The sequence below is a fragment of the Sebastes umbrosus genome, chromosome 6, assembly GCF_015220745.1.
Source record: "Sebastes umbrosus isolate fSebUmb1 chromosome 6, fSebUmb1.pri, whole genome shotgun sequence".
NCBI lineage: Eukaryota > Metazoa > Chordata > Actinopteri > Perciformes > Sebastidae > Sebastes > Sebastes umbrosus.
The window spans coordinates 22,607,764-22,628,134 of NC_051274.1; the positions used below are offsets into that span (position 1 = coordinate 22,607,764).

At 41.7% G+C, this 20,371-nt stretch overlaps 1 protein-coding gene across 1 annotated transcript; it reads right to left on the minus strand.

Annotated features, from left to right (window-relative positions):
• Window positions 1-1,429: 1,429 nt before the first annotated feature.
• On the minus strand, window positions 1,430-18,457 carry erbb3b (erb-b2 receptor tyrosine kinase 3b). Its single transcript, XM_037773647.1, has 28 exons — window positions 18,142-18,457; window positions 15,552-15,706; window positions 15,281-15,467; window positions 13,598-13,723; window positions 13,455-13,517; window positions 13,152-13,270; window positions 11,822-11,963; window positions 11,573-11,686; window positions 11,368-11,485; window positions 11,213-11,286; window positions 10,780-10,870; window positions 9,551-9,753; window positions 9,254-9,386; window positions 9,045-9,138; window positions 8,235-8,392; window positions 8,079-8,135; window positions 7,127-7,268; window positions 6,872-6,991; window positions 6,681-6,779; window positions 6,340-6,525; window positions 6,098-6,253; window positions 5,912-5,987; window positions 5,663-5,809; window positions 5,494-5,591; window positions 4,817-4,993; window positions 3,991-4,062; window positions 3,421-3,727; window positions 1,430-3,285 (listed from the first exon to the last, which is right to left on the minus strand). The coding sequence occupies exons 1-28, from the start codon at window positions 18,218-18,220 to the stop codon at window positions 2,411-2,413; spliced, it is 4,368 nt and encodes a 1,455-aa protein (XP_037629575.1). The 5' UTR covers window positions 18,221-18,457; the 3' UTR covers window positions 1,430-2,410.
• Window positions 18,458-20,371: the final 1,914 nt, after the last annotated feature.

Below are 20,371 nucleotides of genomic sequence, written 5' to 3' on the forward strand. Positions count from 1 at the left end.
TGTGATATTACGACTTTTTTCTCGTAAAATTACGACTTTATTCTCGGAATATTAAGACTTTTTTTTCTCGGAATATTACGAGAATAAAGTCGTAACATTTTCTCATAAAATTACGACTTTATTCTCGTAATACTATGACTTTTTTTCTTGTAAATTTATTGACTTTTTGTCTCGTAATTTTAAGACTTTTTTTCTCGTAAAGTTAGGACTTTATTCTCGAAATATCTGATTTTTTTTCCCTCAATGTGACCCTAATACTCCGTCATAAAAATTAGACCATGAACGAGTACGTTTTTATTAGGCTGCATTTATGTGGAAAAAAAAACACATATCGAGGCCTGTAGAAACCAACATGATAGATTAAATAGGGTCAGTAAGTGGATACATTCTGAAAGCCTTATGTTAAGGGATGACGTATTTTTTTTAGGCCAACTGGGAATTAGCAACACCCTAGGTTCCCTCGACAAAAAGGTAATGGGATTTTCCCATTGGGGATTATTGCAGAAAATAAGCTCTGTGGCAAACACACGTTTGTGAAACTTACACTTTTTGTTCAGCAAGATAATCTTCACAAATAAACACCATTTAATTTGACGTTTAGTAGTCTCATTTAGACACTTGTTAGCTACCGCCTTTTTAAAGACACACAACTTCTTCAAAATTCACGAGTGGGGTATTTGTTAATGTATTTTATGTCGTAGAACAAAACTATAAAATCTCTTAAGCTTGTGTTAACCACAGACCTTATTTCAGGCATCTAACTAAAAACCCATTGACTTCAAGACGAGGGATCCAGAAGTGCTAAAATGTTAACTCATTTCCGGGTTATAGGACTCATTCCTGTAGCACTCTATTAAAGACAAAATAGAAATAATAAGGACGGGAAAGTATGATGAAATAAGATTTGGAAATTATGGAGCCACCCAAGGTATTATTCTAAGGTTAAAGTTCATAGAGGTCACATTACTTTATGGTGATAAAGTGCATTAGTGAGTCTCTCATCCAAGGACAATTCAAAAGGACTTTTCTAAATCCTTTTTAACTAAATTACACAGTAAGCTGTGGTAAACCATAGACTGTATAAGTGGTAAACCCGTTCTATTAGAACCATAAACTGGATTTGAACGAAAACGGAAACACGCTGAAGTGATCATCTCACTTCTCTGATCATCTCTGATCGGCCTCTGACCAAATCGCGCGCGAGTGCGTCACTGATGCGTTCACTTGCCTCCATCTCATCTTCCTGCTGTTCAGAGAGTCAGTATGAGCTCATACATGGTGATGTGCAATAATAACTTTTGTTTTAAATATAAATATGTATCATATTGCAACATGATTAAAAAAAAGAATATATTATAATATAATATAATACATATATAATATAATATTTTCTATTGTTTTACTACACACAAATCAATGACACAGGTGATTTGATATTTGCAAAATAAGAGCATTTATTCATTTATATAATAATTCATATTATAATAAAGTGTACAAAAAGACTACAGAAATGGGACATGGTCATCTCATCTTACTGCTACAAATTACACAAGTCTTGTAACAAAGAAGCAATCACAGATTTATAGAAAATGCATGGCAACGAACACTGTATCCAACATAATAAGACTTTTTTTGTTGTTATGGAAATTGAATGTTATGAAATTTTCTCTCTTTTAATATGTGGAACTGTATGTTTGGATTGGTCATGTGCACCATCCCGGTTGTTGCGGTTCAGTATCTTGTAAGCCTATATGGCAGTTGAGCATTGTGCTTTTTGCAATAAAAAAGCAACAAATTTGGCACAGATGTAGGTTTATATGTTATGAATAGATATAGATATCGGGGCATGGCATATTTGGGCCCTGAAGGCCGTGGCAGCCATTTCTTAAAATGGCCACCAAATAGGCGTTTAATAGTCCTAAATAGTGCAAAAAAAAAAGTTTTATTACTTTTGATTATTTCCAAGGTGTGTTCAAGTTGATTAGATCAGATTTCAGAAGATCACAGACATGTTTTCCATATTTTTAATAATATGGGCTGGGCACCATATGGTACAGGACACTCAAAAAAAAACAAATCAATCAATCTATCAAAAATACACAGTGGCAAGGTAAACTTTAAATGGCTGTTTTTTAATTCAGGAACTGCTCACCATCACGGGCAAACACCACACGTTTTGACTGCTTCAGCCTTTATTTTGTGGTTTCTGTACCAACTCACAGTTGGTTTCATAAACTTTTATTTACAGCATAAAAACTGTGGAATGAGACTCAGGCGTATTTATTTGATCACTTTTATCTTAAAAGTTTGTTAGATGCTGGAACTCAAAGGAAAAAAAGCTTTACAAAACTACCCACATTTATGACAGGAAGTAAAGTAAGCGTTACTGTCTCTGTCCCAGTCCACATTATTAGGTGCGTACAGCATCTGGCTTGAGGAACAGTCTGCTGTGCCAGTAGTCTGGGTTGTCAAATGATGTGTTGTTGCCAGGCTCCCCCATCCCAGCACACACCTTGATGTATCCCCCGATCCCTGCACACCTGCCACTGCCCGTCTCCTCAGAAACAGCCCTCCCCTTCACTGGGAGGTTCTGGTAGTCTGCCTGCTCCCACCCACTGGGCACCACTCCAAATGTGGTCATCTCCTCATACTCCTCCACCAATTCTCCCCCAGCTGTGAGCACATCTGGCCCGGGCATCGCCATACAGCTCAGATGTGCCCCCTGAAGTGCAGGTTGTTTATTTGTGTTCTCCTCTTCCTCCTCCTCAAGCTCCTTTTTCAACACCTCCGCTAGTTGGTCTGCTTCTTCCTCCGTCTCTGTTGCACTCTTTGCTGATGTTTGACTCCCACGTCTCTCCCACGCTGGATCCTCTGTAGAGTCTGATCGCCTGATATCCATGTACTCATACCTGCCTATCCCTTGAGCTGCCTCACCTTGGTCAGCTCTGATCCCACTATCAGAGTCTCCAGGGAGCTGATGTTTCTCTGCAACACCTCCTTCACAATCCTCATCCACTTGCTTACTCCTTACAGCTGAGATTGGTGTCAGAGTTTCCACATGTGCTGCGTCCTCTACAGGTGACGGAGCGATGATGGTTGGCGAGGGTAGAGGCGAAGTTTTACGACAAACTGCCACATCTGCCTGTGATGAGACGCCGCTGGTTGAGCAAAGAGGAGCCTCTTCTTTGCTCATGATTTCATACTCCTGGGAGATATTCATCACCACGAGAGACAGATTATTCTTGAGTTTTGAGCTTCTTCGCCCAGAATGAGGGACTCTGCAGACTGTGAGCCATGACAGAAAGAAGATCAGGGGGGGAAGAAGCCTTGATTATGTATTGTTTATGCTATAATTTACCATTCATTTTCAAAAGAGCCAAGCAAATATGATAAATCAGCATCTCAATGCTGGCAATTTACCTCTCTCTGGAGTGACAGGTGACCCAGCCAGGACATAGCCAAAGTGGTCCACCTCCTCCTCTTCCTCCTCCTCCTCCTCCTCCTCCTCTGCGGTCCACACTTTATACGAGGATGGACTTGATGCTGTTGACAGTTTCCTGTGCCGGCTGATGGATATATGAGGAGTACCCCTCTCGGAGCCAAACCTGGCCCGGTGAAGACTCCCAGTCCGTAAACCTTCCTCTGCCTCTCTGCCGCCACTCCCCCTGAACTCTGACCTCTCTGGCAGCGTCCGCACCGAGCTCAACCGAGTCCTTTGAAGCCACAGCTGAGACAGATAAGCAAAGACATGAACTGGTGAAGCAGCTCATAGAAATTAATCCTATTAATTTGAAAAGAGACCAGTGGGACCAGAATGTGTCTCACTTCCTGGTCGTAATATTGATTTTAATACGGCTATAATAAGTGTAGTAATAATGCTGATTTAAAGAGAAGCTGTTCAGAGTTACAGCTAAATATATCCACCTGTGCAATTACAGGGTGGGAATGTGTTTGTTTGCATGCATGTGTGAACGTGTGAGTCTGTATCACCTGGCGGATGCTGTCCACAGGGCTGGGGGTCATTGGCAGGTATCCAATGGGTCCGGCCTGAGAGACACCACTCTAAAATCAGGAAAGAAAAAGTGTTCTGAGCTGGTTTTCTTCGCCTCTGATCAATAGTCCCAAAAGAGTCTAATCATCAAATCTAATGATACGTGTCCACAAGGGCCTTTATGGACGTCAGGGAGCGCCTCGCTTCCCAGCATTGGACGCTTGATGGGCTGCCACTCGGCACCTGATTGGACGAACGCTTTCCCTCGTGTGCTGCAGCTCCCAGCTTTTAAACCAGAACCAACACGGCAGCTTGTTTGGAATTTTTTTTCCTCTTATATTTCAAAAATAGCTCACCGAAATGTGTTTCTGAAAACATGTTAGGCGAGAAATAAGCCATGCAGTTACTGACTCTGTCTTCATTTTAGATCTGGAGCGACTTTGGCTCAGAGGTAGAGCGGGTCGTCCAACAATCGGTTCAATACCCGGTTCCTCCAGTCCACATGTCGAAGTATCCCTGCTCCCGAAGGCTGTGCCATCGGGGTGTGAATGAGCATTTAGATTAGATCCTGATGAGCCAGTTTGGCAGGTTTTCACCTTGCATTGCAGCCTCTGTCATCAGTGTATGGTTGGGTGAATGCTGTAGTATAGCCTAGAAAGTCGCTATCTAAATGCAAGTCCATTTACCATCAACAACGGTTAGTTTAAAAGTTTCTCGGGAGTTTCCAGAGGCAGCGAGTCGCACGGCTGCTCACAATAGACAATGAATGGGAAGCGTGGAAAGGACGGCTCATGTGGACACGTACCATAAGGTGTATTTCATTACCCTGTAAGAATTAATCCGTGAACGAGACAGACTCCAAGATGGAGAGTGTTGGAGAGGAGGAGTCGTCAAACCGTCCTCCAGTCCCTCCTCGTCTTGGTCTTCCAAAGCTGCCTCCAGAAGCCCTCGCTCCGATTCTCTTCGATGGATCTCAACCGAGGCAGCTTCTTCTCCTTCCAACTACAGAAACACATGGAAGTAAAGGGTTTAAGTTCTAAGTAAACAGCCTGTGTGGACTTAGCTTTAAAGGTACAGTGTGTAGGATTTAGTGGCATCTAGTGGTGTGGTTGCAGATTGCAACCAACTGAGTACCCCTCCGCTTAATCCTCTATTTCCTTTCAAAACCGTGGTAATGCCGTTTGCCTCACTCAGGAGTCATTCTTAGTTACAAGCGTGTTGTTGAACTACGGTGGCCTTCAGGTAACGTGAAAAGCTCTCTCTGGAGCCAGTGTTTGATTTGTCCGTTCTGGGCTACTGTAGAAACATGGACTCCGTGAAGAGGACCCGTTCCCTATGTAGATATGAAGGTCTCATTCTAAGCTAACGAAAACACAACAATTCTTAGTTTCAGGTGATTATACACTAACGAAAACATAGTTCTGAATATTATATTCCATTTCTGCCAATAGTTCCCCAAAATGTTACACACTGTTCTTTTAAAATGACGATGATAGCCTCACCATCATGACCAGATATCTCGGTGGGTCTCTTGCCATGCGAGTAAAGTCACTGGCCAGCTCTTTGAAGGTCGGCCTTATGTTTTCATCAATCATCCAGCCTAAAGAGAAGAAGTAAAACATGTCAGATCATATATTTGTGTGTTGTTGCATACCGGTTGATCACACTCACATTTAACCATGACCATGTAGACGTCTATGGTACAGATTTGGGGCTGTGACAGTCGCTCGCCCTTCTCCAGCAGACTCGGCACCTCCTGTGGCTGCACGGACGCATACGGCTCCGCTCCGAATGACATCATCTCCCACACTGTCACCCCTGTCCGGGAAGAGAGAGACGCCACCACATTTAAACGCTCCCTGCCAGCTTGTCAAGAGGAATGTTTGTTTTATTGATGCTGTGAAACACGCAGCCTCTTACCATAGCTCCAAACGTCACTTTGATGAGTGTATCTTCGAAACAAGATGCTTTCCAGTGCCATCCATTTTATGGGTGTCTGGATTAAGAGACACATTTCAGACGAGCCAAACAGATTGGTTTGTTTCCATAAGTGGAAGGGACAGTGAAAACCTTTTAACTGTGACATACTGAATGAGTCATAACAACCTTGGTGTCAGTGTAGACGTATTTCTTGTCATCGGGATAAAGGAGGTCTGCTACGCCGTAGTCAGAGATCTGGACCTGGTAGTCGTTCTTCAACAGGATGTTGCGGGCAGCCAGGTTCCTGTGGACCATGCAGTGCTCCTCCAGGTAGTACATACCCTGAGACACAAACATATATATCATTTTTATGATCTGACATCTTATTCATAAGACGTGCTTGCTCCAAAAATTAGTGCTGCACTCACTTTAGCAATCTGCACACACCAGTTGAGCAGGCGCTGTGGGTCCAGGCTGTCCTTGTGGTGCCTGATGTGCTCCAGTAAGGAGCCCTGTGAGCTAAACTGGGTCAGTAGTTGAAGACTGGGACCTGGGCAGATGCCCAGCAGCCTAACGATGTAGGGATGATCCAGGCCGCCCATGGACAGCATATGCTACACAGTGAGCAAGTTGAAAATGTACTTTTTTTTTTACAATTTGATGATACTTATATTGATCTTTGGTACGTATATTGTATGAAATGTTGTACATATGTCACATTAATGATGTTATAACTTCTTTCAAGACTGTAAGAAGCTCTGATTCTCACATCAGTGATCTCAGTGAAGGTCTGTCGGCCTGAGCTATCCTGGATGGTCTTAATGGACACAGGGATCTTCACTGACTCTCCCTCTGGAGTCCAAAAACCCTTAAACACAAATAAATGTAGGGCAGCACTCACATCAGTTCACAGTGGATAAGCAGTGGATGTGCACAAAGACAAAGAGGTTTAATAAATACCTTGTGGACTGTGCCAAAAATTCCAGAGCCAAGCGCTTTGATTTTCTTCAGCTCTGAGGGCCTCAGGATGCGGGCGTGAACCTTGGTGCCTTTCTCCCCGGGACCCAGTGGCTCAAAGCTCTGACGAAAATAACAAGAATAATTCCCAGATGATTTTTTTCTCTCTCTCTCTCTCTCTCTCTGAAAACAAATGCATGCAGCAGACAGTCAAAGCAAAAGGCAGCTCAGGAGGTTGGATGGTCTCTAATGTCTCACCTCTCCGCTCTCCAGGTACCTCCTCATGGCTCTCTTGCGGCGGATGGCCAGGCCTCGTTGGTACAGCACGCCCAGGAAAAACAACGCCAGGCAGAAGATCAAGCCAGCCGGGACGCCTAGAGCGATGCCTGTGATCTGACCACTGCAGAGTGAAGCAGAGAGAGATGCTGATGTGGGGATACAAGGTGGGAAAGTCAGATTCACACTATAGCAAAAGCAAAAAAATTGCAAGAAGTGTTGGATAAGAAATATTGCATGAAACCAATAATGTCAATCAGGGTAACTATTTATCTATTACAACACCTTTTTAGTTTTTACATTAATTTCGTGCATGAATTCTTTATGATGAAACAGCTTCTCAATAATGATTTCAAAGGCCACAGACATAGATAAGCACACTAGCTGGCAGCACTCAAATAGCAAGAAGCATATAGGACTGCAGCGATTGAGTTGGGTAAAGAAGATGGAAGACAGAAGCAAAAAGGGTAATTTTCTTAATATGATCTGAATTATGTCTTTTTTATTTATTTAAACGTATATGTAGGGCTACAAATAACAATTAATTTTATTGTAAATTAATCTGTTGATTATTTTCTTGATTAATCGATGAGTTGTTTGGTCTATAAAATGTCAGAAAATGGTGAAAAATGTTGTTCAGTGTTTCCCAAAGTCCAAGATGACGTCCTCAAATGTCTTGTTTTGTCCACAACTCAAAGATATTCAGTTTACTGTCATAGAGGAGTAAAGAAACCAGAAATATTCACATTTAAGAAGCTGGATTCAGAGAATTTTGAGGTTATTTTCTTTAAAAAAAAAAATGCAATGTCTAAAAACTAAATGAGAGGTTCAGAGATGTGCAGTTTGTTAAGTTGGTGTATCACAGTGAGTTGTTGATGGATGACACACATTACAGTGTAGTGTTTTATATCCACCAGCAGGGGGAAACACTCACCTGCTAGCTGCCAGCCTGGCTGCCTCTAAACAATCATTTAATCCTGGGCCTGAGCATCTGTAACAGATAAACACATCATTGATTATTGATTATTGTTACACGTCTACAGATGGACACATGAAAATACACACATATATACGTTGGCTCCAGTCTCACCCTTGTGTGCAGTTGAGATGACATGGTTCACAGTGACCTTCCCTGTTGGGGTATTTGTAGATGAGCCCCTTCTGTCCATCGTTCACCCCAGTGGGACAAGAGGACATGCAGTAAGGACCATCTCGGAGGTTGGCGCATGCCAAACACTCGTCTGCACCCTAAAGAAAGAGAGGAAGGCAGAAAAATATGGAAGAAATGTCAGAGAGTTTATTTATAACTCTATGGGGAGGCATTGAAACCGGCAATGAACCAAGACATAGTGCAAAAAAACTGCCTTTGTGTGGATTCCAACGTAGAATAAGTGATTTAGACCATTAGCTACGGCATATGATTTTTAATATAACGGGCAAAGAGTAATAGAACAAAAAAGGAGCGATTTCGTCAGCATTTTGTTGAGATTGAGCTGAATGTGTCACAAGGGCATCAAAGGTTTTAAGTTGTTTGAGAGCAACAAATCAAATGTCTTTCAATAATTTAGATGGTCATCATTACTATTTTCTTCTAATGCAGGGCAGTGACTCATGTCTAAACAGTATTAATACTACTATATCAAGGGTTCAGAGGTGGGGAGACACAGTAAAACTGTACAAAAATAGGATTTTGAGGGTGTGTGAGGGTGACATGTCCCCCCATCCCCATGTGGAATTACGCCCCTTGTACTGTAGTGAAGGTATGAGTGTAAAAAATAACCACATCAAGAAAACATACCAGTTTGATAGGACATATTTTATGAGTATCTGAAGAGTCATGCTCCCCAAAAACATTATGAGTGGGTAAATAACCAAATGCAAGCGAGAAGAAAGTGATTACCACTCCAGTACAGCTGGCTGTCCCGCTCTGAGGCTTACACTCTGGATGACAGGCGACACACTCGCCATCAGGTCCTGCAAATTCCCTTGGAGCTCTGCATGGGGACACAATATTCAACAAATATATAAAGTACAAGTCAGATAAAATGAATAAATTCAACACACAAACAACATCACAAAGAATATCAACACATGTGTGTGTCTACTGACCCGGTGTGGAAGTTACAGCTGCCCACACATGTGCCGTCTCTGCTGTAGTTCCTACAGGAGAGACACTGGTCGGGCCCGGGGCCCCAGCAACCCGAGTCTGAACACATCGGGTCACACACACGGCCCTCTGCAACTGCACACGCAACAACAATGTGAGAAAAACATCAGGAAACTGAAGAAGAAGATAGGGTATGTGGACTTTATTTTTCTGACCATAGTACATGTAAAAATTATATAGTTTAGTTTATTCAGCTCAAAGCAAAACAAAAGATAACATGTTTTTCTGTCTGGCCTCACCACACTCTGACAGCGGCCTGTTGTTGTTGAGGTTGTTGACTCGAACTCTGCGGCCTCTGAACAGCTGCGTCCAGTTTACAGTGTGGTGGTAACAGAGGTTGGCATTCTGACTGATGTACACGCTGCCGTCGCTGATCTCCCGGAGAGAGCGCAGACCCAGTGAGCTAAGAGTTTGGATTCGCATCACCATCAGAGAAAAACGCCTTTGGTTTTGAGGACGGAGGGATGGAGGTTGGAGGTTGGAGGAGGACACAGACAAAAAGAAATAAAAAACACATTTACATTAGCTGGAGAAATATTTTAAATAGAGCAAATGTCAAAGAATTACTCAAAATGTGTAACACTGATTTGTATCTGCAGATTGTGTTTTAGTTCTAAGCCAAATGGTGCAGCTTGGGGTCTGCGTTATAGGGACACACACATTTACTCAGGTCACTTTTGGGGACATTGACTTACATTAATTTCCTTTATTATTAGAATTGCAATCATCAACATACATACATGAAATTTGACGTCTGCATTTAACCCATCCTATGCATTTAGGACACTCAAGGAAACTTCGATATGCGGACAGAAGGAGTCGGAAATTGAACTTAATCTAACCTAAACCCATACCTAACCTAACCTTAACCAATGATCCTAAAATCCGCCTTTTCCCAATTGGGGACATGTCTTTTGTCCCCAATTGGACAAGCCCTCCCTGGTTAACTGTTTTTTAGTCTAAAACGTGTCCCCAAAGGTAGCCTAAGTTAGAAAAAACACACACACACACACAATCCATACCTGTTCACAGCTGTGAAGCACAGAGAGAGAAGAGATGTTAAAAAGTGTTAACACAATGCACCGGGGGCTCGTCATGAGATGTTAACACAGAGAGCAGCTTATAGCAGACAGGAGGGTGTAGAGTGTGCCAGAGAGTAGTGATGACACATGGTTATGCAACACACTTAACATGTAATACAGATAGATATGAGTTTAGGCAACAACACAAGAATCAGAACCAGCCTGAAGCATAATAAAGCAGGCTTAATGTACATAACATGACATCTTAATGGCTTTAAATACCATTTAAATATCTGCTCTTCCCGTATAGAAGAAAATCTTGTTGACAGATTTTTTGTTTTATCAGGTTAATTTATTGTCTTTTACTGATTTAATTTCATTAGCTTCCTCTGGGCCGGCTCCAACTGACACAAACATGCACATCAGTGTGTGTAAAGAAACCTTACTTGTCGTTGGACCTCCCTTGAATGGTTGCGAGACTCGAGAAAACGGACAGATCATTCAGCTCTTTGGGCCACGACTGGATATTTAGGATATCTGATAATCAAACACATCAAAACATAAGGACCGTAAAGGTAGATTTGATTGTTTTAGGCCATTAATAACATATGGCATGACAATTTTCCAGATTATTAGATGGATAAAGGCAATAGGCGTAGAGAACGACACACACTCTTATTTCTTTTTACTGTATTTATTCATAAACAGCTGTATTACCATGTGACTGATGTAACTTTGATAGGAATAGTGAGCAGTCTAAAAAAATTATACTATACTAAAATGAATTGAAAACAATTGTCACCTGGATTTAAATTTAGATATAAAACCTACTGGTATGCTTTGAAAAATACTTTTAAGTATTCAATAGTTCATACAAACCTGTTATTGCTCTGACAGTGCGAAACACTTCCAGCTTTTTGGCGTCCAGGGGTGGGATGTTTTTAAAGGCATCTCTATGAAGAATAATAACACAACAACATGAACAAAGTGACTGTACATCACTGCAGAACCTTCAGTCAGGACACCACAATTACCCAAGAATCCCTGTGACCAGGAAGTGGAGGCTGCCCTGGATCTTTGTGCAGTTGGTGAAGCTGTCGATGTTGCTGGAGTCCACTGTCTGTCTGTCCTCAGCGCCAGTGCCTTCACACACTGCAGGGATGACCAAGTCACCGTCGTTAGCTCTGACATGACATATATATTCAATGTAAGAAGTGGAAAGTGTTTATTAGTGGCAACCTTTTGGGCAGAGTCCGCTGCAGAGCTCACACTGCCTCTGGCCTTCTCTCTCCACCTCCATCTTGTCTGGTGGACAAACGCTCACACAGGAGCTGCCATCCACCACGAAATGAGCTACAAGAGAAAGAACAGAATCAACAATATTTTTTGCAATATCAGGAAGGTTAGTTAAAGTATGTTCCACATTGCATAACAAGTAACAAGACAACATTTTGAGGATATAAACACACAAACAAACAGAGCACTCACTGGGGCACTGGGAGACACAGATTGATCCGTACTGATATTTGGCGTTAGGGTTGGTCTCCATTTGAAACGTCTGCTTGTTATAGATCAAAGTCTGGGGACACTGAGGCACACAAGCTCCAGAGTCGTTGAAATGACGACATGCCTACACAGACAGGTACACACACACAGACACACTTACATTTGAGCAAACGTATGGCTATTATTGAAGTAAATTAGGTATGGGTAACTACGTAAAGAAATCATGTTTATAACCATGGTTTTGCATGTTGACATATCGGCAAACCTCTGGTTCTGAGAAGTGAAGCCAATGAGTAAGTGCCTTAAACTTGCATTCTTTCTAATAGCCAGCAGGGGGCGACTCCTCTGGTTGCAAAAATAAGTCTGATTGTTTAGAAGTCTATGAGAGAATGAGCCTACTTCTCACTTGATTTATTACCTCAGTAAACATTGTAAACATGAGTTTATGGTCTCAATCGCTAGTTTCAAGTCTTCTACAATACAGCATGATGTTCAATTTGTAAATGGCTACAGTACAGCCTCACAGCAGCTGTGGACTTTTACCCTAAGTTATTGTATTGACAAGCTATAATGTCAGAAAATCAAACCCAAACAACATAAAATAAGCTAAGGTCTCAAAAAGAATAATGTCAAATTCTTTCTGTTTGGCAGCTGCCTCAAATATCAGATGAACCAACAAAAAAGAGTTTTGAAAACAGTTGTCCTGCACACCTGTTTTACCAAACATTGATAACATAGCAAAAAAATAAAATGAGTTGGGTGTTCACGGTGTGTAAATTTCAAGCGTCTACAAGGGAATTTCCAAACCACACTAGGGCTGCATGTAATGATAAGTCTCATTATCTATTAATCTGACGATTATTTTCAAGATTAATTGTTTAAATCGTCTATAAATGTCAGATGATGGTCAGAAAATAGTGAAAAATGTCCATCCCAGTTTCTCACAGTCCAAGGTAATGTCTTTGAAAATCCTGTTTAGTCGGTCCAAAACCCAAAGATATTCAGTTTAATATGATATAAAACTGAGAAAAGCAGGAAATCTCCATAATTGAGAGGCTGTTAAACATTTTTGCATGAAAAATTACTTTAATTAATCAATTAGTTAACTAATCGTTGCAGCATTAAACTACACTATTGTACAGTATTACTGTAACAAAAAACGCCTGGATGATGGGAATTAAATCAAAAGAGTGTAAGGTAAAAAAAAAGTCTTTGTTTTAGCCTCCTTTTTTACTGAAGAATGAAAAACCTAACAGCATAGTGTCTGCAAAGACTGCCTTTCTCTTCATTTTATCAGAGACGGAGCACTTACAAAACAGTCTGCGTCCAGAGGGCCTTTACATCCCGCTGCACACTCTATGTGACAGCAGTCCCTGGGGCTCGTCCCAAAACAGCGGCCGTTACACTGAGGAGCGCACACCGTCTTAGTCACTGAGACACACAGGAGAGAGACAGGTTGAACAGAGGTCACCAGTGTGCGTGTGTGTTGTGTCTTTCTGTGTGCATCTCTGTGTATTTCTGTCTATGAAGACAGACAGTTAGTGAGGAGAAAGAAGAAGGAGGAGAGAGAAAACAGAGAGAGAAAATCAGGGAAACAGAACAATTGGGCACTCACAGATCTGGCACTGGTCTGCATTTGGGCCCCAGCAGTAATCTCCACAAGATTTGTGGCATGGGCCTGAGAGAAAGAAAGAGAGGCAGCACTTATAAGAGAGAGATAATGTGGAATTATATGTGAAATAGGACTATAAAACTAACCTCTCTCTCCATTGTACTGGATGTCAATTGGAGCACTGTTGTCTCTGATGATGTCTTGCCAGAAGATCCAGGGGCTATAACTCAGGTACTTGTTGTTGATAATCTGCACTCCTCCCTCCAGAATCTCTGTGAAGAAATGGTGAGGAAGTATGCAGAGAGAGAGAGAGGGGATATCATTTAGCAGACGTTACAGCAACATTTTAGATTGCAAGATTAGATTTTGTACATACTGAGTAAAATATAAAATACAGATGGATGACGTGTCTCCAATTCCTCCCACTGTACAAAAGTGAAGCCAAAATATCCCAAATATCCCAGATATGGGAGCTGATCTTGACGTCATTTGGAGCCAGAGTCTGTGCAATAGTGATTGGGGGGGGACGTGGATCAAGGTTCCGCCCATACACCCTGCCGAGCCAATCACGAGCCAAGCACGGCCGCAGCTTGCTTGGTGAGCCATATGTCTATGGCGTGAGCCACATAACCTGTTTTGCCAGATTGGGCTGATTTCCTCCTAATTTGGCTACTTTTGATTAATTTAGGCAAGTAAAAATACTGTTGTGCTGGAACATGAAAGCAAGGCTTCTTTTGTCAACATTTGGCAGGGTTTTGGAAATATTTCGAAAACAATATGACCAAGCAAGCTGTCATTTTATGGTCAAAAACAGAGATACGAAATTCAGTAAACTTTGTTGTGTCCACTCACTCATATATATGATTGAAATGAGTTGCATTCAATCGTCGTTAGGGATAACGGAGATCCTACTTACCTTGACATCATCATCATTGACATTAACATGGCAATTTGTGTATTTGGTTGTCTGACTGCACTCTTTGTGGGTTGCTAAATATCTAACATTTTTGTTTATTTGATGCAGATATGAAGCTATGTATGATTATGATGTGTTTTCTATTGCGCATGTAATGGTTTAAAGATTTGACATGGGTTTCTGAAGAACAGGCAATAAAGGACCTAAAACTAAATGACCCCATAAATACTTTAATTAGGATACATATCAAATAATTGCAAGGTGCAGACATACACTAGGGGGCAAAGGGTCCTTTTACAAAAGCTATGTCATAAAGACTGTATCATAGGTTCTTTCTAACATCAGTTTTTGTATCATCTGTATTGTGCATGCTGGCTCACTGTCACACTCATGTCTTACTGGGACCCTTGATTAGAAGAGAGACTTCGTTATTGTTATTAGTAACACCTGGGCTTTTCCTGCAATGACGAGTCAAAATATCTGCTCTCAAAAAGACCTCTTAGATAACCTTAGATAAAGTGCTATATCCCAGCATGTCAGAGATTTGGGGAATGGACGAGTTGAGACAGTCCCTTAGCATATATCACCACTTCTGCTGACAATGAGGATCAGTTGCGACGTTGATTTCCCCTAAATGTTTCCGATACTTTTTCCTGCTGCCACACTTTCAGAGAATGAGTGATTGTCAGCTTTAACATCTGTCAACATCTGGCTTTCTCTGCCCATAAAATGGCATGGTTTATGTTTCTTTCAACAAAATTTAAAGAAGCAGCAAAACCTGCGTCTTTGTTCTTGGTGCTTTCGAGTTTAAATTATTACGTTGTCACTGTTTTGAATTCCTCAAATCTCAGAAAAGCACATTTTACACCACATTTTGTCCATGCTTCTGTTTTATCAGTTAACCCTGGTTTACCTGTCAGATTTGCGAGCCCCAGCTGCCGCAGGCCGTTGGAGCCGTCCTTGGGGTAGTTGAAGAAGACAGAGAGAGCGAAGCGTCTCTCGTACAGACTGTTTCCTCTGATGACCCGCAGTTGCCCCAGAGGAATCTCCTGAAAGTGGTTCATGGCAATGAGGACATAGCCAGTCACCTCACGGATTGTCTAGAGGGGAAAAAAGAGGAGTACACTTTTACACCTTGTTCATAGAAAAGACAAGACATATAGTGGGGATGTTTTTTTTTTTACCTTTAGGAAGGATAGGTCCCAGTTATTCTCAATCTGAGTGATCTCCAGGTTTCCCATGATGATCTCACAGCCGTCATACCGGTCCTTAATCAGGTTGTACTGAGTCTCCTGAGAACCGGTGGAGCTCAGTCCATTCTGAGTACCAGGACACACCACTGACATACACACACAGGGAAGAGAGACACATATTAGTTGTATCAATGTATCACCTTTACTTGCTATAGCCTAAAGCCTACATGTTTAAGGAACCATGCCAGTGGTTTTGCATGTTTAGCCTATTTACTACAAATTACATGTGTGCCTAGGCTACTTTTCATCACAGCTAACTACTTTACGGAAGTGTGGTTACATAGTTTAAAGAGCGAAAGAGACACACCGAGCGGGTGGGAGAGGCGGTGGACGGGTCCAACAAACACAAGACTTTTATCCAGTAGACCACCGTTTGTGTTACGTGCGTCACGTTACAATCAGCTGTTCGTTCGTGACCCCTGTTCACGACGTTCAGTGTCATTTTCACTTTACAAAAATAGTCCAAACCATTTATTTCTTTCCAAAACCTAACTAAAGTGGTTTTGATGCCTAATCCTAAAGCCACGCCAAGGGGTAACTATAGTGGTTTTGATGCCGAAAATAAAGTGACGCCAATGGGGCGTAACAAAGCGTTAGTATGTGATGAGTTGGGATGAGAATGTGTTGGAACTGCGGTGGCCTTCAGGTAACATAAAAACATGAACAGCTCTCTCTAGAGACGCTGTTTGGTTTGTCCATTCTGGGCTACTGTAGAAACACGATGGCGCAACATGACGGACTCTGTGAAGAGGACCTGTTCCCTATGTAGATATGAAGGGCTCATTCTAAGGTAACGAAAACACAACGATTGTTAACACTAAAGAAAACATATATTATATTTTATTTCTGCAAATAGATCCCCCTAAATCCTACACACTGGTCCTTTAATGCAGACTGTGATGCATTACACATTCAAGTAGTTTTAAGAGTTCCTGTCGGCTGATTTATTTTAATAACACACATAAAATAATGGAAACCAATGGCAGCTTGGAATGGTTTAAAAAAACAAACAAACACAAAACATACCGCAAATCATGCAAAAAAACACTAGTGTGGACGTGTAAAGATGAACAACTGGTGGATATTTGAGTACTAGGATTATATAGTTTCTGCAGTATTTATGGGCTTGGTGAGTCTTCCTGATACTGTGTGTGCTGCTGTGTTGGCTGGAGAGTTTGATGTGAAGCGCAGTAAAAGAGGCCGGCTGTAACTCTGCTGCACGGAGCAGACCAGGCCCAGGGCTGATGGAGTGGAGGCCGAGGGTCGAGGGAGAGAGGGGCTTCTCTCAGACAAAGTTCCTCATTGTGATGAAGCTATAAATGTGGACAGTGTGTCCCAGTGACTGAAGAGTGACGCAGTGACAGACAGTGCTTCTGTGTGTGTGTCCATGTGCGTATGTATGTGTGTGTCTGATGGGTTGCTGAGATCATACCAACAGACAAAGGGCCGTGTGTGAGTGGGACTTTCTGGCAGAGAGAAGGGAAATATCGTGAACGGAAGGAGACATGCACACCATCTCGCACTGACCAACAAAAACTGTGGCGCTGGCCCTTTATGGGCAAAGATGAGGCACCTGCAGCCGTCAACACAAGTCACATTCCCTGTCTTCATGCAGAGGAGATAAACCAGAATCTCCCAGCTACACTAAAGTGAAGTTGATCACCTCCATAAACAACCTTTGAGGCTTGTTGTGTGTGTTTTTTTATGGAAAATTGCACAATGTCAGATGATCTTCATGCACTTACTCATTTATGCATGGGTCTCTTGAGTAAACATAGAAGATGATGATGCTGACTTCTACAGCAATTAAAACTCATATGTATGCACAAAACACATGCACAACACACCTGCACGATCCAAACAACTAAATAACTTTTTGAAAAGAAAATGGGTGATTTTCATTGAAACAAAAACAATCATCTACAGATTGCAAACATTAACATGAACCTTGTCCTCAGTAGCTTTTTACAACTGGGTTCAACTAACAGTCATACTAACAGTATACAAAGCGGTGATAAATTGTTGCATTAAGGGCCTTGATCAGAGCCCAGTAACAACAGTAAAAAAGCTCTCAAGGAGGAGAGCACAGTGAGTACTGTGTGATCTGAGACAAAGGAAAGAAGAGATGAGGGTTAGTAGTTTATAAAATATAACCTCTGACAAGTCTAGATGGCTTCAATGTTAATTTCTCTATTCTACTCAATTCTATCCTATTCTATTCTATTCCACAAAATATAGTTGCATACCATGTTAGAAGAAGTTGTGACCTTTCAAGGCAGGCAAAGACTGAAGAGTAACTGCCAACAGGTGAATTCAAGCAGGAACATTATAATTTTTTTTTAATGATAAACAAATATATATATATATATAATAATAATAATAATAATAATGATGATAATAATAATAATAATAATAATAATAATAATAATAATAATAATAATAATGATAAATTGATGAAATAATGTAAATCAAATCAGACTAGACAAGTTTTCTGATATGGAATAATAAATTATTCCCCTACCTTCATCGGTTTGAGATGATGCTGTTTGTAGCCTCCATGATAATATCACACACAGTAGTATGACTCCCCACTGGATCATGTTGATGTCGAATCTATTTAGTGAGATTTTATCATATCACACAAGTTTAGGTAGTCCAATTTTGTGTAGGAAAATATGGATGTATAAAAAAATAAAACATTCAGGTCCCATGCACGCTGGTTTTCTGTAAGAAAAAAAAAATCCAATATCATGCAGTCAAAGTGAAGGAGAAATGCAACTCCTTCTACAACTCTTCGAACATAACATTAGTAATAAGAGCAGGATAAATCGCGCCAATTGCAAAACAGAAAACAACGAACAAGTGGCAGTTTATTTTGACGCTGGGTTCCCCCTCCCAGAGAGAGGCATGTGATTGGCCAGGAGCCCGATGGATCCACCAATCAGAGGTCGGTCCGTCAATTTTTTTTTTATTACGAGCTGCTGCCTCAAATGTTGCACTGAGCATCCAAACTGTTAAAATTAGATTTAGGAGGAACATTTATGTAGAGATTGTTTTTATTTTCTCTCAGCAAACAAAATACCTCACAAAAAAACACATTTGGCCCATATAGAAAAGATAAATAACATTTAGATGAATGCACTTTTATCTTTAGTCCATGCAGCTTCTAATATGGCAAACAAATGCTTGTGATCTAAACTTCAATTCAATTCAATTTAATTCAATTTATTGTTATATAGCATCAAATCACAACAGAAGTTATCTCAAGACGCTTTATATATAGAGCAGGTCCTAGACCGTACACCGTAGTTTAGAGACCCAACAAGACCTTTTGCATGAACACCATGTACCCTATATGTCCCTTTATGTGCAGTTATTTTGGTCTCATGTTGTCAGCTGCTGCTGCATGTGGAAGCAGAGCTGCTGTGTCTCCCCAGTCAGCAGCCCAGTGCTGTGAGTGGCTGCACTGTTTCCCCTGTAAAGAGCAGTATTGTCCCCCACAGCCCTGTCAACTGGTTAATCACCTCTTTGATGCGTATGGAGCGGGTCTGCCACAATGGGGCACATTGTCCAGATGGTCAAGTGACTTCTGAACCCAAAACAAGAACATGCTTAATTTGAGAAAAATGGCCTCAAGATTCCTGAACATGAAGCTGAAAGTGAAAAGGGGGGCGACTCACTAATAGATGGATATTAGTAACTGGTTCTGACACATGTGCCGTTAATCTCATTTTGTATGAGAAAGTAATGAACAGTTGCTGTTTGTTTGTAAGTATTGCCATGTGGGAATTCAAATAATACTCAATCATGTGGTTTAAATACACATTAATTATGTGCTTCAGCCTGTGCTGTTAAATTGAATCCATAACTGTCCTCCACCAGCAGGTTTCCGTCCAGCAGGAGGAGACAGAGTCTCAGATATCAGAGCTGCTGCAGGGCCAGTGGGAGGTGGACTCTCTGCCAGTGTTTGCACCTACATGGTTGCTTTTACATGATTATTCTTTGACCCACAGTACAAACTCTTCTAATAAAATGATCAGCTGAGAGTTGTCCACCTGCCTGTTGAATGATGGAAAACTTTACAGAGCAACATTACTCAGTAAGTTGGAAGACACTTTCACAACTTGAGTCAGCACTCAGTGTGTGTGATTGTTTTTCCACTCTTGCGCATTAAAACAGTATGAAGTGAAAATGTCACAGTGGAAAATTAAACAAATAAATGTTTAGTGATTATTTTCACATTCTCAGGAGGGGTTTCTCTGTTGTCAGGTCAAGAAAAGTGGCTTCAATAAAGGCCTGACGATTACACGGTTTCCGCAGAGTCTGGCAGTTTAACGTCGCCACCGCGGTGTCAGCCTCAGTGTCAGCCCTGGTGGCCCTGTCCCCGTCCAAGGCGAGCCGTGGGGGTGACTGCTGTGGCCTTTTGCAGTTGCCACTCCCTTCAGAGATTGATGAATTGATTGTGGGGCTGCTGCCAGTGTGTCTGTGCCCTGGGCGAAGGCGTCCCGGTTACGGGTGGGAATCCCAGCTATGGCATCCGCCCTGGGGCTACTATTGTGGCCGTCCTGCAGGGGTCCCTGGGGGCTGGTGGCCCCGGGAGCAGCTCTGACCCACATACTGCTGTCACACCCCTGGAGACACAGCGGCACTCTCCCCTACACGGACCTCTGATTGGCCCAGACAAAATGACTCTCTGTGGAGCACTGCGATTCCACAGGGAAACTACCTGAATGTGCCAAACTTCTCTTGAT